The following is a 13,560-nucleotide window of genomic DNA, read 5'->3' on the forward strand; positions in this document are numbered from 1 at the left end:
TTCCACATTTGACTGCGAAAGATTGAACTCCAATTTTTTTTCATCTTTCCTTTCATTTTTTTTTTCTTTCTACTTCTTCATTAGCAACGCAGCCCCCCAACCGGCAGTTTGTTGGTTAGGTCAATTCAGTTTCGATTAATGTTTTGGAGTTGTTATTGATATCGATCAATGTAATCTTATCTAAATTGACTCCAAAATTGAGGTGCTGAATCAAGGACCTAACTTGATTAGAAATGTCAAACGACATGTTGAAGATGGGGTGGATCCAAAGTGTAATCAGCGTCATTGAACTCTTTCTTGTATAAGTGAATCCACAAATGCTAATGCTGATTTCGTTATTGGGGACATTGTTTAGTATGGCACTTTTGCAGCATTTCATAAACAAAAACCAGCCCAAATCGGCATTTGTGGCTGTTCTGCCGTGCAATAGCTTTAATTTCACCAAGTAACCATTCTTGAACAGGTTGTAGTTTGGAATCAAGCTGCTTCTCATGAGAAACACTTTTTCGTATTGGAAGTTTTTGAAAAAGTCCAAAAAATCCTGCTTGCATTCCATTATCCTAGTAATCTTCTTTTTGCCACTATCGTCAATCTCCCAAATATTCCAAAAAAAGTAGGCAGCCTCGTCAAACAGGTCAAAATTGTTGAATTTCGCCAATTGAGTTTGAAAAATGGTTGGCTCTTCAATCTGCTTCTTGAACGTGGGCTCTCCCGAGTAGTTCCCATACACTATGGGGATGCTGTCATCTTCTTCTAGCCTCTTAACCACAGATACGATCGAGGTGCCGACATCAACCGACTCGGTGGAGATCAATTCATGGTGTGCCGACTCACTCGAACCCGAGGACTGGGTAACGATTGCTGCCGACTTGGCCTTAGGTCCAAACCACCAGCTTTTTGATCTGGGAATCTGTTGAGCTGAAGCTCTATAAAGCGACAAATTCATGCTCAGCTTATTTGAAGAAACAAGGGGTTTTGGAAGCGAGGACACAACACTGCTTGTGGGAGGCTGCTGCAGCTGCTGCTGCAGCTGCAGTTGATGGTGTTGGTGCAGGTGCAGCTCTCGCTTTTTCCTTGACCACCAACTGCCTCTCTTCTTTGCTGCTTCCTTTTGGGGAACCTTGTCATCCTTGGGCTTGGGTTTTCCCACCGTTTTAAACGGCTTTGGTGTAGGTAATTGAGGAGGCGGTTGTTGAGGGGTTTCTTTTGAGAACCACGACTTTGATTTGGAGGATTCCGTTTTCTTGGGTAACTCAGCCAGCGACTCCTTGGTTTGACTCTCCAAAGGTTTGACTAGCCCATTGCTTCTTGATGGGATCATCTCCTTGTTGGCCCGACCAGAACTGTGGGAAGGGGGTGATTTGATGAGAGACGTGGGTATAGATTAATTTTGGTTGCAAAGTTGGAGAAAATTCATTATGCTAATCTCGATTTACAGCACCCTATACCCCCATAAAGCTACACTCACCACACTATACACACCACACACATGGGTTCAAACTCATTGGATCATCTTGATCATTTTTTACGTCCTAGAAAACATTACAGGATGTTGAAGCCATGACATGATATATTTCAAAAATAAAAGCCATGGAATTGATTTTGATGTTCGACTTGCAGCAACAACCTGGAACACTCTACTTCAAGAATGACGCTTTTTTGGTTCCTTTGGTGGCAAACTTCCTCAACCTTGTCAGATCAGGTCATCAATGGCCAATCAATGTGGTGCACTTGTTGGCTCCGTTGATAATTGCGCTAATCTCAGCAAAGCTAGGCCAAACTAGGGGAACATTTTTTAATTGACGCCCCACGTCCCTCGTGGGCATGGACTGGATGCAGCATGACGCGCTTCGTCATTACTGGCTGCATGTCCGAGTGAGGGAAGGGAGTATGAAGGGAGAGGGTGATCGGCACTCTACGGGTATGCAAAGAAAGTCTTTTCTCGAAAACGGCACGGCTAATCGTCGAAATATTGATCTGACGTGCATATTAATTCGCCACGACAATATCTTTTTCCTTTGCTGATCTTCAATTAACCACAGAGCTAGTTGACGTTTGACGTTCGACGTGAAAGGTACAACCCTCTATGAATGAGTGCCGGGCCGTGTAATGAGGCACGAGTTTTTTTCGTGTGCAACTTATCATGGAAGAGTAATGCCACTACTACCACCACTACTGTAGTGGTGAGGCTGACGGCACTAGTGTTGGTATTGGGGCAGATAATCAGAGCTCGGAGATTAGTGCTTGTCTTGGACAGGAAGATCACGTGAATTGCGTGGGGCGTGCACAGTCCCACTTAGCTCAGTGCTATATATAAGAGATACGAAATCGTAACATGCTTCACCTGTCCCCCTGTCCGCCCCTTCCCCCGTGGGCATACGAGAGACCAGGGCTTTTACGAACCTCAAGACCAAATTTCATTTTTTTTTTTTTTTAAATTGCTGGGAAAATGGCCGAGACATTTGACAGAGGAGTCAAACTTTCCAACAACCATGCTAGGGACGACTATAACCATGCCACTGATTCGCAGTACAAGAATTTGCGTGCCAAGGCAGACGAATATTATAAAAAGCGCAATACTTTGAGTCAACAGTCTCAAGCTGCATACAAGCTGGGCGACGGTGAAAAAGCTCATGAGTTGAGCGTGCAGCTGAAAAATGCCTTGAGTCAAGCCGAGCATTACAGTCAGCAGGCTGCCGAGTATGTGTTTAGAGAGAACAACACCGACTCCGCTGCCGATGAGATTGATTTGCATGGGCTTTACGTGAAGGAGGCCGAGTGGATCTTGAAGAGACGTCTCGAACAAGCCGCTGCCACGAATCAAAATCACTTGAAGGTTATTGTTGGCAAGGGGTTGCACTCGTCCAACGGCATTGCCAAGTTGAAACCCTCTGTTGATCAGCTTTGCAGTGAGGCTCAGTTGAAACATTATGTTGATCCCAAGAACAGCGGAGTTATTGTGATTGAACTCGCAGGCGCCAACGGCTCTCACATGTCGAATCAATGGGGCCAGGGAGGCATCATGCATCCTCAACAAGCTTATCCTTCGAGCTCAGGGCCACATGTGGAGCAGCAACAACCACATTACCAGCAACAGCCACATTACCAGCAACAACAACCACATTACCAACAACAGCAAGCTGGATTTGCTGAAGGTCCCAAAACTGGCATTCCATGCGTTGACGTTCCTCTCAAGTTATTGTTCAGTTGCATTCGTTCTAGCTAGTTTTAAGTATAAAATTTTTGAACCCTAATTTAGAAGAGCTTAAAAGAGCTTAGAGAGAGTATAGAATTGTATAATTTTAATTTAGAACGACTTTGTATTAAAAAAAAAACCATGTCGATGATTTTGTTGTTGACGATGCCGATGATGTTGGTGATGATGAGGAAGTAGAGAGGGTGCAAAGCATAGCCATCCGCTCTCATTGTGAATCATAAAAAAAAAAAAATGCCATCTTTGCATCTCTCTGTCTCTCTATATGTATATATCATTTGCTAACAACAAGAGCTTGATTCAGACCCCAAATGAATATTAATAGCATCATTGTAATCATCATTTACATCGCCGCCGTTGGCGGCATTCAACTCTTCCTGTTGCAACGCCATCTTAGCAACAACTTCAAAAGCAGCTTCAACATTCACTGAATCCTTCGCGCTTGTTTCAAACACGGGGTAATTCAAGCCGCCCAACTGATTATGCGTGATGTTGTGCAATTTCTTTTGCAAACTTGGGATCTTTTTAGAATCGTCAACGTCAATCTTGTTGCCGATTATAATGAAGGGGAAATCTTGCGGATTGGATACATTCAGCTGCACCAAGAACTCATCTTTCCAGCTCGTCAAGTTGTTCAACGACTTCTCATTGGTAACATCAAAGCACAACACGCAGCAATCAGCTCCTCTGTAAAAAGCGACTCCTAAACTTTGAAATCTTTCTTGGCCGGCAGTATCCCAAATTTGCAAAGTGACTGATTTGTTGTTGTCTATTTGGATCTCCTTGGTTAAAAAGTCGGCGCCTATGGTGGCTTTGTACTGCTGGCTGAACTTGTTATTGACAAATTGCTGCATAAGGGATGTTTTGCCAACGCCCGAATCCCCTAGTATTATCACTTTTAATAACGTTTTCTTTCTTGACGACATTGCAGCGGCTGTCTGTGGCTATGTCTGTGTGTGCGTGTGCAAGTGCGGTGTATGCGTAAGGTACTTGTAGCAGAGACACTAGTACTGGCAGCAGTCGTACAAGTGTATATGAAGTGGTTGTATTTTAGATCTTGTCGTAAAAGGCCACTGGTTGTGGTCATACTGAGTTTTGATGTTTTTGTTCGCTTCTTGAAAAGAGAGAAACAGAGATAAAGAGAGGGGGATGCATGCAGGAACGAAACCACCGCCGCTCTTGCTGGTACGAAGGGGTACCAGCATTGAATAAAAACGACGAGGGATAAGTGTGAGTCACAGCTCGACTGATCATATGGTTTTAATAAGAAGAGAGCTGAGGAGAATTGGCGTCGTAGTTGATCATTTGCTTGGAAATTGCCTTTTGAGACCCACGCTACGAGATGGTTGGAATCGGTGCCAGTGTGTATCCCATATCCCATACTGGAACTTTAGCCCCACCATACTGTTGCTCTGTATGGAGGGTTTTCCTACATCTTGACGCTATGACGACATGTAGTAGTTGGCAATGTGTTTCGGCGATGGTTTTTGTAAGCAAGTAAGTAAGTTGACAGGCGTTGGCAAACTGACGTAACGGGTGAAACCTGTGCAAAGTAGCAAATTTAAATTAAAGATGTATATGAAAAAAAAAACCTGTGGCTGATCCTTGGGGAGACCATTCCACCGACTATAAATGAAAAGCGGTATTTCCGCCATTTTCCAGAGCAAGAAGACGATGTAATTAAATACCAGGTTCTCTTTTTTTTTTTTTGTTCAAGTTTTGATCGAGTTCAGGAATAAGAAGAGGATTGAGATTTTTATGCCGGTATGTCGAATTTAACGTCAGCCATTCAATTGACCAAGGAGTCGAGATACAAGTTGAGCAATGGCCGTCATATTCCAGTAGCAGGGTTTGGAACTTATTTGATCGACTCCAAGAAAGCTAGTGATTTGGTCTATCAGGCCTTGGTGGATGGCTATAGACATGTCGATACGGCCATTGTCTACAAAAACCAAAGCGAATGCGCTCAAGGAATTGCCAGGTTTTTAAAGGACCACCCCGCGGTGAAAAGGGAGGACATTTGGTTCACTACTAAAATAGGCAACAACAACCAAGGATACGAGGAGACACGGAAAGCCGTCCAGTTGATAAGCGACGATGTCAAGCAATATGTGGAATATGTCGATTTGATCTTGGTCCACTCGCCGAAAACCGATAAGGAGAGACGATTAGGTACATGGAAAGCGTTGCAGGAGTATGTACTGAATCCCAACAACGATGTCGTTAAAGTAGAGTCGATTGGTGTTTCCAATTATGGCATTGACCACTTGGAAGAATTGTTCCGTTGGCCCGGGTTGTTGGTTCACCCCGTGATCAACCAGTTGGAGTTGCATCCATGGCTCCCAAGGTTGGAATTGAGGAAGTATCTTTACGAACACGATATCTTGGTTGAAGCCTATTCGCCATTGACGCAAGGCGTCAAGTTGAAAGACCCATGGTTATTGGAAATCAGCAGCAAGTACAAGATCTCTCCCGTTGAGTTGCTTTTGAAATGGGCCTACTTGCAAGGGTTCATCGTGTTGGTCAAGAGTGAAAATCCTACTAGAATCAAGGAGAATTTGGATATACTTGCCGATGCTGTCAAGGATAGCGATGGCTTGGATGAGGTTGTTAGATTGGGTAAAATCGACTTGGAGCCCGATTTAATCGAGGCTTTGAACAAGCCGGATGCGAAAGAAGTGATTACTTGGGGCGGCGTAGATCCAACTTTGTATAAAGATGGCACTGTCTAGCCCAGCCCAGCCCAGCCCAGCCCAGCCTAGCCTAGCCTTTTTCGACCTCACGTTGGTAAAACAAAAAAAAAGGGGGGGGGGGGGGGTTCTGGTTTGTAGAAGAGTCCTTATAGTGTGAATGAAACAAAAACTGTGGCCGCTGTCGTAGGAGCACGAATCCCGATGTCGCAAAATTCTGGCCGAGGAAATGCGTCATTGGCCACCGTTTGCTCGCATTTGGTAGCGCGCAACAACCACAGTAACAGTAGTAACCAGCAATGACGACAGAAGCACCCACTTTGCAGCTGGACTGATAAGGTGGGTGTCAAGTAGAAATGGCGCCCATGAACAAGTGCAAGTGTAAAAGAGGTTACCGCAGTTCCCGGATAGAAACAGTGGCACTGGAAGCAGAAATATCGACATCTAATATGTTGCATGTGTATTATATGTTCATTATATTGTATTGTATTGTATTGTATGAGGGGGTAGATTCAAATGGAGGAGATAAAAGATATTCCGTGTGGCGAACGCGAGAGCAGCTAACAGCCAAAAGATCAAAAGATAAAAAGATAAAAAGATAAAAGGTTTTTATTCTTGAATCTACTTGTTTCTTCTTCTCCTGCTGCTTCTTACAACGGGCTTTCAGTAAAATGTTACCTATAGCTGCTCTTGCGACTGCAATCTTTTTATTAACCACCTCAACTAATGCATTGTTGGTTCCTGGTTTCGAGACTTTATTAAGTTTCAGCAGATTCCTCAACTTTAACAAGAACCTAGTTGTCGTCTCAAAAGAAGAACAAGAAGATCCCACATTTGATGAGTACAAGACCAATTTGATAACAAACAAGTTCAACAAAGTTGTTCCCGACCATTACATCATTGTGTTGAAAGACGACTTGTCTCAAAGTCAACTTGTGCAACACACCGAATGGTTACAGGAAGAGTATGCTGCTATGATGCAAGTAGCTAGCAAGAAACGCGAGATTCAGTTGATGAAACCTTTGGATTTCTTTAAAATTGATAATTTTGTTAATGGTTACATGGGCTTTTTCACTCAAGAATTGATTGACCAAGTCATGAGCAACCCTCATGTCAAGTTTATTGAAAAGGACTCCATTTTCAAAACCAATGAGTTTGACGTGCAGAAAGATGCTCCTTGGGGGATCTCTAGAATAAGTCATCGTGAAAACACTGGTGACAGGAAGTACTTGTTTGACAACGATGGTGGCAAGGGCGTTACCGCGTATGTCATTGATACTGGTATCAAAGTTGAACACGAAGAATTTGAAGGTAGAGCTTCTTGGGGCGATGCCATTGCGTTCCCCAAATTGAGAATCGATGGCCACGGACACGGTACTCACTGTGCTGGTATTATTGGCTCAAAAACCTATGGTGTTGCCAAAAATGTCCAGTTGGTTGCCGTGGGGGTCATGAACTTGCTCGGTTCAGGTACGACCTCGGATATCATCAAGGGAGTTGAGTTTGTTGTCAATAAGCACCAACAAGACGTCAAGACCAAGAAAGCCGGTTTCAAAGGTTCTGTGGTTAACATGTCGATTGGCGGCGGTATTTCTGAAGCATTGGACTTGGCTGTCAATGCTGCTGTTAAAGCAGGTTTGCATGTTTCAGTTGCCGCTGGAAACGATAATGCAGATGCATGCGAATATTCTCCCGCTAGAGCTCAAGGTCCAATAACTATTGGGGCAACAAATGCTGGAGACGCCAAGGCCTCGTTTTCCAACTGGGGCAAGTGCGTTGATTTGTTTGCACCTGGAGAAGCCATTGAAAGCACTTTTATCTGGTCCGACTCGGCCGAGATGTCTGGTACATCGATGGCTAGTCCCCATGTTGCCGGTTTGCTTGCTTACTACTTGTCGTTGCAACCAGAACAGACTTCCGAGTACGCCGAGTTGGTTGAGCCTGCTACGTTGAAAAAGAGATTGATCAAGTATGGTTCGAAGGGTGTTTTGACTGACTTGGATAGATTCACACCAAATGTGTTGGCTTATAATGGAGCTGGTGGTAATTTGACTGATTTCTGGTCAATTTGAAACGTTGGGAATAAATGCTAAACCAATGTGCGGTTTCTTCTATATATATATATATTTACATAAATGGATGGATTAAGAATTAGAAGACCGCGGAGTACTTGATAATAGTTTCAATCGCTGCCTTCAGGAGGAATAAATCCCACTTGAATTTGAAAAAAAAACTCCTCATCCGAGACGATGTTCTCTATAATCCATACATAGAGAATCACCTCAGTTTGAAAAGTCTAAGCAGGTCGAAGTCCGTCATCTTCAATCTTGAACCCGCAGATGCGCCCCGTTTTCACCACGGTTGAACTCAAGACAACTTTAGCAAACCGTTCAACCTGCCAGCCTTTGACAATCAGCAATCTGGTTTGATTCTGACCCAGCGGCGGCTCTGTATTTTTATGGTCTGCATTTTGCTGTTTTTTACTTCGATTGAACCCTTGACAAAGCAGAGCAAACGTCAACCCCGTTTCGGGATCAACTGAAACGCTATCAGTAGTGATGTTGTTATCATCATCACTAGAATCTGCAATTTCCTTTCTGATTTCATCTTCCAGCTTGAGCACCGGTTTATACGTTTTCATCAACATTATCCGATTTTGAATCCGCGACGACCACGTATATCCCATCGTCGGCACTAATTTCTTGGTGTTCTTGTTGCGTAAATCGTGCGCTTTTAATATCAAGTCGCGTTGGCTTGCTACGAGATCAACAAGGTTTACTCTATTATATCGTGGATCGTCCACAGCGTGTCCTCCCGCGTTGGTGCGTTGCCGTTTGCGCGCTTGTTCGACTGGATCTGAGTTTTTCTCCGTTTCTGCGAGTTCCAAGTCTAGGAGTTCGAGATCTCGCTCATTCACCTGAACTGATGAAGTTGGAAGATGCTTTGAAACTACTTTGGGGTCCCAGCCTGACGAGACCAAGGTTTGGAAATCGAGATTCAAAGGGTATAGGAGATCTTCCTCGATGACATTGTCCCACTCCCCCTTGCCATTGTCATAGTCCATGGTGTGCGCGCTCACTTGGTTGACCACCACGATGGCGATTTTGAACTGCCGCGCTAGTCGAATCAAGTGTCGGTAGATTTGGCAAAGATACGAGGCCTTCGCCGACCGCATGGCGTATTTCGCCGATTTCAGCAGCATCAGCTTCATTTGGTTGCGCTGTTTCGGGAGGATATTGTTGGTAAATTCTGGATCCTCGGCGAGCAACTCAGCTTGAGCATGGAGTTTTTTCTTGAACGCCGTGGCATGCGACACGGCATCCTCGCGTCGGAAATGCTGCGCAATGGAGTCAATCACCAATAATCTTGTCTCTCCTTGGTTCTGACTTAGGTGGATCGGTAACTGAGTAAACAAGATGTGGTCTTGGCTTTCTAAATCGGGACAATATATATACGACGTGCGGTCCAATTTGGTGGTGACCGACTCACTCTTATCGCTTTTGAAGATGCTTTCTAGTCTCTTTGACTCCATAAACGACTCAGTGGCCACGAGTATGGGCTTGCTCTGCGGGAATCGTAGCATGCAATTGTGCAAGATCTGGTAGAGAAACTGCGACTTGCCACAGCCACTCGCTCCAAACACTTCCGTGACTTCGCCAGCGGCAATGCCGCCGCCCAAATCTCGATCAACCTCAGGCAATCCGGTGCTGATACAACCGCCACCATCATCAAAAAGCTCATCTATATTCGACGGCAGCACCAGCAAGTCGTCATTTAAACACTTGAAATACTCTTCAATTTCACGCGTCGGTCGAGATAAGAGCCGGGATAGATTCTGCGCTAGTTCTTGAGAGTCGCCGGTTGAAGGTATGATGTCTGCAATGAACTTACCCTGAGATTGCAATAGCGAAACTAGAAAGGGGAAATTCTGACTACTTGTAAAGTCATTGGAGCCTAGTTGTTTGCAATCGTCCATAACATGCCCTCTGATAGCAAGCAGCTCCCCTCGTCGCTTCTGGGCAGATGAGATTGCGCGATCTTTAATGGCTACTGTTTTCTTTTTTTTTCTGCCGCCGTTGCGCGGGACGGTGGGCGGGAGCTCCACCGCGAGCTCGCGGTAGAATTAGGGCGACGGCGGTAGAAATCGGGCGACGGCGGGGGGACGGGAACGGCGTGGGGGGGGGGGGGGTGCTGCTGAGACGTGCCTGCGCCGGGCGCGAGAGACGCGAGAGACACCGGGAACGGGGAGGGAACGTGCCGGGGGGTCGTGCACTCGGGGGGCCCCCATGGGCTAACTGCCCCCCCACTATTTGGTGTTTACAACCAGCGGAACATGCACTATCGTTATTTACAATTTACAAACACCACCCAGCTGACACTCCACCGTTCCAACAACCGTTCCAACAACGGTTGAAACATACATACAGACACAGACTTTCTCTGATATATCGCGCCGATTGATAGCTTTTATCACTTTATCCCAGTTGAAGCGTCTTTTGAACCATTGAAGTTTTCGGATTTGCGATGAAGGTACGTGGAAAGAGGGGGGGGGGGGGGGGAACTATTGTCCCCCGACGGCTTTTGCCCACACGTGCAAGGTTGTTGCAACTATAGCAAGAAGAGACTAACACTTTGCGACTAGTATATTGATGAAATTGACCTTGAGTTGGTCAATCAGGAGCTCAACTTTAGCCTGCCGGATAACAATCTCGTGATAAAAGGCGGGTGTGAGCTATTTACAACCAAGCCCATCGGCTCCGACCGGAAACTCTTCAAGACCATCGATAAGCACTTGAACCAGATAATCGAGGATAACCAGTTGTCGCGATCGTTGGAGAAGGAAAGACAAAGCTCGATCAACTCGATATTTGGAGCTAGTGGCAACCCCACTGGAGACCAGCGAGGTCTCCAACAGTTGCAATGGTTGCACCAGGAAAAACAACGAAGGTCAAGCTCGGTGCTGAGCCGGCCAAACTTCAACAAGGATCCCATAGCGAGCAATGGCAGCTCGACTTCGTTGTTGTCCACCTCCTTGAACGAAGACAGCGCAATTGAACCTGACCAACACGCTGTGGACGAATCTCCCTTTGGCCCGTTGAAGAATACAACCACGCGGCGGACTTTTGCCTATTTGATAGCGATATTGAACAACACGTTCCCCGACCAGAATTTCTCAGACTTGCAGCCTACAACTGAAAACTTCTATAAACTAGATAGCCCTGAGGACTTGGTGCAGAAATTCAACAATTTGCTTACGTCTCTCGGCAAGAAAGAAGATATCCTCAACTGGATATGGGATATCATCAACTCCTACATGGACGTGATACCTTCGAAAAACTCATCTCCAGCATTGGCTGCAACAGTGGGCACAAGCCATAGCTATGGACACAGTAACAACCACAACAACAACAACGGGCATGGCTCGAGAAAGGGAAGTCTCAGTAATAGCAGGAACGGTTCAATGACTACTTTAACCGATGCCACCACCACGAATACTTCTCCTTCTTCACACTTGGGCCAGTATGAAAACTGCCAGATATACCAGTTCCAGCCCTCTGATGAGTCGATATTTGAAGACTTGACATACCCCTACCAGCCCATGTGGTCGTATTATTGGTTTATATATAACAAGAAAAAGAAAAGAGTCACATTTCTCCACTTGACTGCTATAAACAAGGCTCATTTCGCCAATGTCAATGCCAAGTCGAACCGCAAGACATCACTGAGCGACCCTGTAATAAGCGGAGGTGACGATGAAGAAGAGTATGATGAAAACGACGAGTATGCCAATAATGAAGAGTTTGTTGCCGATCTGAATCCTGAGGAAAACGGCGATGTCGTGGGGGATCTCGAGATTTGAGGTCTTTTGCTTGTTTGATTGCTTTCCCACCCCTTAGTTCTAAACGTGGCGCTTGCCTTGCTTACTATGCTTGCTTTCCTGTACTACTACCACTACCACTACTACCACTACCACCATTACCCATCCCACCACGATTCTATATTTCTTGTTTGCATTTATAACTCCTTAATGTGAAGGTGGATTTACTTCCCGTGACGTCATTGGCTCTCCCTTTTTTATCGCCATGCGGCTAACAGCAAATGGCCCCTTCTTTTACTTGAAGGAGAGCAAAGGGTTCCAGCAAAGCTCCGTATACTCAGGTGAATCGTTAAACAATTGGAGCCATCAGAATGATTTGAGCCGATAACCATGTGTCTCTTGTAGAGATCAAAGACCTTCTTTTCCTCTCTCTCTGTTGGTATCTGAAAGCTTTCCTGAAAGATCCCCCCTCCCCTCTGCCATGGCGTGTAAGTGGCATTTGTCAAATGAGTTTTAGGTTCTCCGGGAAGCAACTCAAGGCTCAGTTGCTGGGCGGCCATCACAACATGTCTCGACTCCGTGCTCAGTTTCTCAACAATCAGCCGGTGAATGCTGAATCCTGATAGCAATGATTGCAAAAAGTCAAACAAAAATAAAAAAAGAGGAAGAGAAAGCTATCTCCACCCCTTGCTTCCGCCACAACTTTTCAATGAACTAAAACGGCCAAATGAGCTTGCTTCAATTGCATTCGTATTGGTATAAATACGAACCAAATACCCTCCAATCCTCTTTTCTTCCTCTTTGTCATCTCTTCTCCAAAGTATCGGCAATTAACTAATTTAGAGAAATGGCACCAGCAAAGAAAGCAACAGATGTGTATTTCACATTAAACAACGGCAACAAGATTCCTGCCTTGGGTCTAGGCACCGTTCCATCAGATGATCCAGCCGACGTCAAGGATCAAGTAGTCACCGCCATTAAAGCAGGCTTCAGATTGATTGACACCGCGTGGTACTACGGCACCGAGAAATACGTGGGGGAAGCAATTAAGCAAGTTATCGCAGAGGGTATAGTTAAGCGTGAGGACTTATTCATCACTACCAAGGTCTGGCCTTCGTTCTGGCACAACCCGGAGAAATCCTTGGACCAATCGCTCGAGACATTAGGTTTAGATTACGTTGATTTGCTTTTGCAGCATTGGCCCATTTGCTTGCATGGAGATGAAAACGGCCAGCCTACTCAACCAAAAGATGAGGAAGGCAATTTGAAATACGACGATGATCCAGCCACGGGAACAAAGTTTATCGATGTTTACCACACGCTTGAAGATATCTTGGACAACACGAGCAAGACCAAGGCGATTGGAGTCTCCAATTACTCGATCCCCAAATTGAAGCAATTGTTACCCAAGATCAAGAAACATGTCCCCGCGGCAAACCAAATTGAATATCACCCGCAATTGCCCCAACAGGATCTAGTTGATCTTTGCACCGAGCACAAGATTATCGTGGAGTGCTATTCGCCCGTGGGTGGACCTGGTGCACCCGTGTTGAAACTTCCCTTGGTGCAAGAGTTGGCTAAAAAATACGACACCTCGGTAAATGAGATTGTCGACGCCTATCAGATTTTGAACGGCAGAGTCGCTTTGCCCAGATCTTCGAACTTGCAACGTATTGCCTCGATTACGGGGTTGCCTGAGTTGACCAAGGAGGAATTGGATGAGTTGTACCAGATTGGAGCTAAAAATCCAACTAGATACACCAATGACCCATGGGGTTACGGTATCGGGTTCCGCTGGTGGCAAGGTGATGATAAAAGCAAATCGTTTGAGTGAGAAA

At 45.4% G+C, this 13,560-nt stretch overlaps 8 protein-coding genes across 8 annotated transcripts; 5 read left to right on the top strand and 3 right to left on the bottom strand. All coding sequences in view use genetic code 12, as the record gives it.

Moving 5' to 3' along the window:
* Nucleotides 1-115: 115 nt before the first annotated feature.
* LODBEIA_P37480 (uncharacterized protein) lies at nucleotides 116-1,321 on the bottom strand (the record flags this gene model as incomplete). Its single annotated transcript, XM_066973892.1, has 1 exon — nucleotides 116-1,321. One exon carries the CDS (start codon nucleotides 1,319-1,321, stop codon nucleotides 116-118), a length of 1,206 nt encoding a protein of 401 aa, XP_066830686.1.
* A 1,128-nt stretch (nucleotides 1,322-2,449) lies between these two features.
* On the top strand, nucleotides 2,450-3,226 carry LODBEIA_P37490 (uncharacterized protein; the record flags this gene model as incomplete). Its single annotated transcript, XM_066973893.1, has 1 exon — nucleotides 2,450-3,226. One exon carries the CDS (start codon nucleotides 2,450-2,452, stop codon nucleotides 3,224-3,226), a length of 777 nt encoding a protein of 258 aa, XP_066830687.1.
* A 269-nt stretch (nucleotides 3,227-3,495) lies between these two features.
* LODBEIA_P37500 (uncharacterized protein) lies at nucleotides 3,496-4,140 on the bottom strand (the record flags this gene model as incomplete). The annotated part of the gene is made up of 1 exon (XM_066973895.1): nucleotides 3,496-4,140. One exon carries the CDS (start codon nucleotides 4,138-4,140, stop codon nucleotides 3,496-3,498), a length of 645 nt encoding a protein of 214 aa, XP_066830688.1.
* Nucleotides 4,141-4,980: 840 nt separating this feature from the next.
* Nucleotides 4,981-5,946, top strand: LODBEIA_P37510 (uncharacterized protein; the record flags this gene model as incomplete). Its single annotated transcript, XM_066973896.1, has 1 exon — nucleotides 4,981-5,946. The coding sequence occupies one exon, from the start codon at nucleotides 4,981-4,983 to the stop codon at nucleotides 5,944-5,946; it is 966 nt and encodes a 321-aa protein (XP_066830689.1).
* Nucleotides 5,947-6,575: 629 nt separating this feature from the next.
* Nucleotides 6,576-7,976, top strand: LODBEIA_P37520 (uncharacterized protein; the record flags this gene model as incomplete). Its single annotated transcript, XM_066973897.1, has 1 exon — nucleotides 6,576-7,976. The coding sequence occupies one exon, from the start codon at nucleotides 6,576-6,578 to the stop codon at nucleotides 7,974-7,976; it is 1,401 nt and encodes a 466-aa protein (XP_066830690.1).
* A 224-nt stretch (nucleotides 7,977-8,200) lies between these two features.
* On the bottom strand, nucleotides 8,201-9,880 carry LODBEIA_P37530 (uncharacterized protein; the record flags this gene model as incomplete). The annotated part of the gene is made up of 1 exon (XM_066973898.1): nucleotides 8,201-9,880. One exon carries the CDS (start codon nucleotides 9,878-9,880, stop codon nucleotides 8,201-8,203), a length of 1,680 nt encoding a protein of 559 aa, XP_066830691.1.
* A 548-nt stretch (nucleotides 9,881-10,428) lies between these two features.
* LODBEIA_P37540 (uncharacterized protein) lies at nucleotides 10,429-11,764 on the top strand (the record flags this gene model as incomplete). Its single annotated transcript, XM_066973899.1, has 2 exons — nucleotides 10,429-10,434; nucleotides 10,547-11,764. 2 exons carry the CDS (start codon nucleotides 10,429-10,431, stop codon nucleotides 11,762-11,764), a joined length of 1,224 nt encoding a protein of 407 aa, XP_066830692.1.
* An 805-nt stretch (nucleotides 11,765-12,569) lies between these two features.
* On the top strand, nucleotides 12,570-13,556 carry LODBEIA_P37550 (uncharacterized protein; the record flags this gene model as incomplete). Its single annotated transcript, XM_066973900.1, has 1 exon — nucleotides 12,570-13,556. One exon carries the CDS (start codon nucleotides 12,570-12,572, stop codon nucleotides 13,554-13,556), a length of 987 nt encoding a protein of 328 aa, XP_066830693.1.
* Between the last annotated feature and the right edge of the window lie 4 nt (nucleotides 13,557-13,560).

Source organism: Lodderomyces beijingensis (genome assembly GCF_963989305.1).
Source record: "Lodderomyces beijingensis strain CBS 14171 genome assembly, chromosome: 4".
Lineage (NCBI taxonomy): Eukaryota > Fungi > Ascomycota > Pichiomycetes > Serinales > Debaryomycetaceae > Lodderomyces > Lodderomyces beijingensis.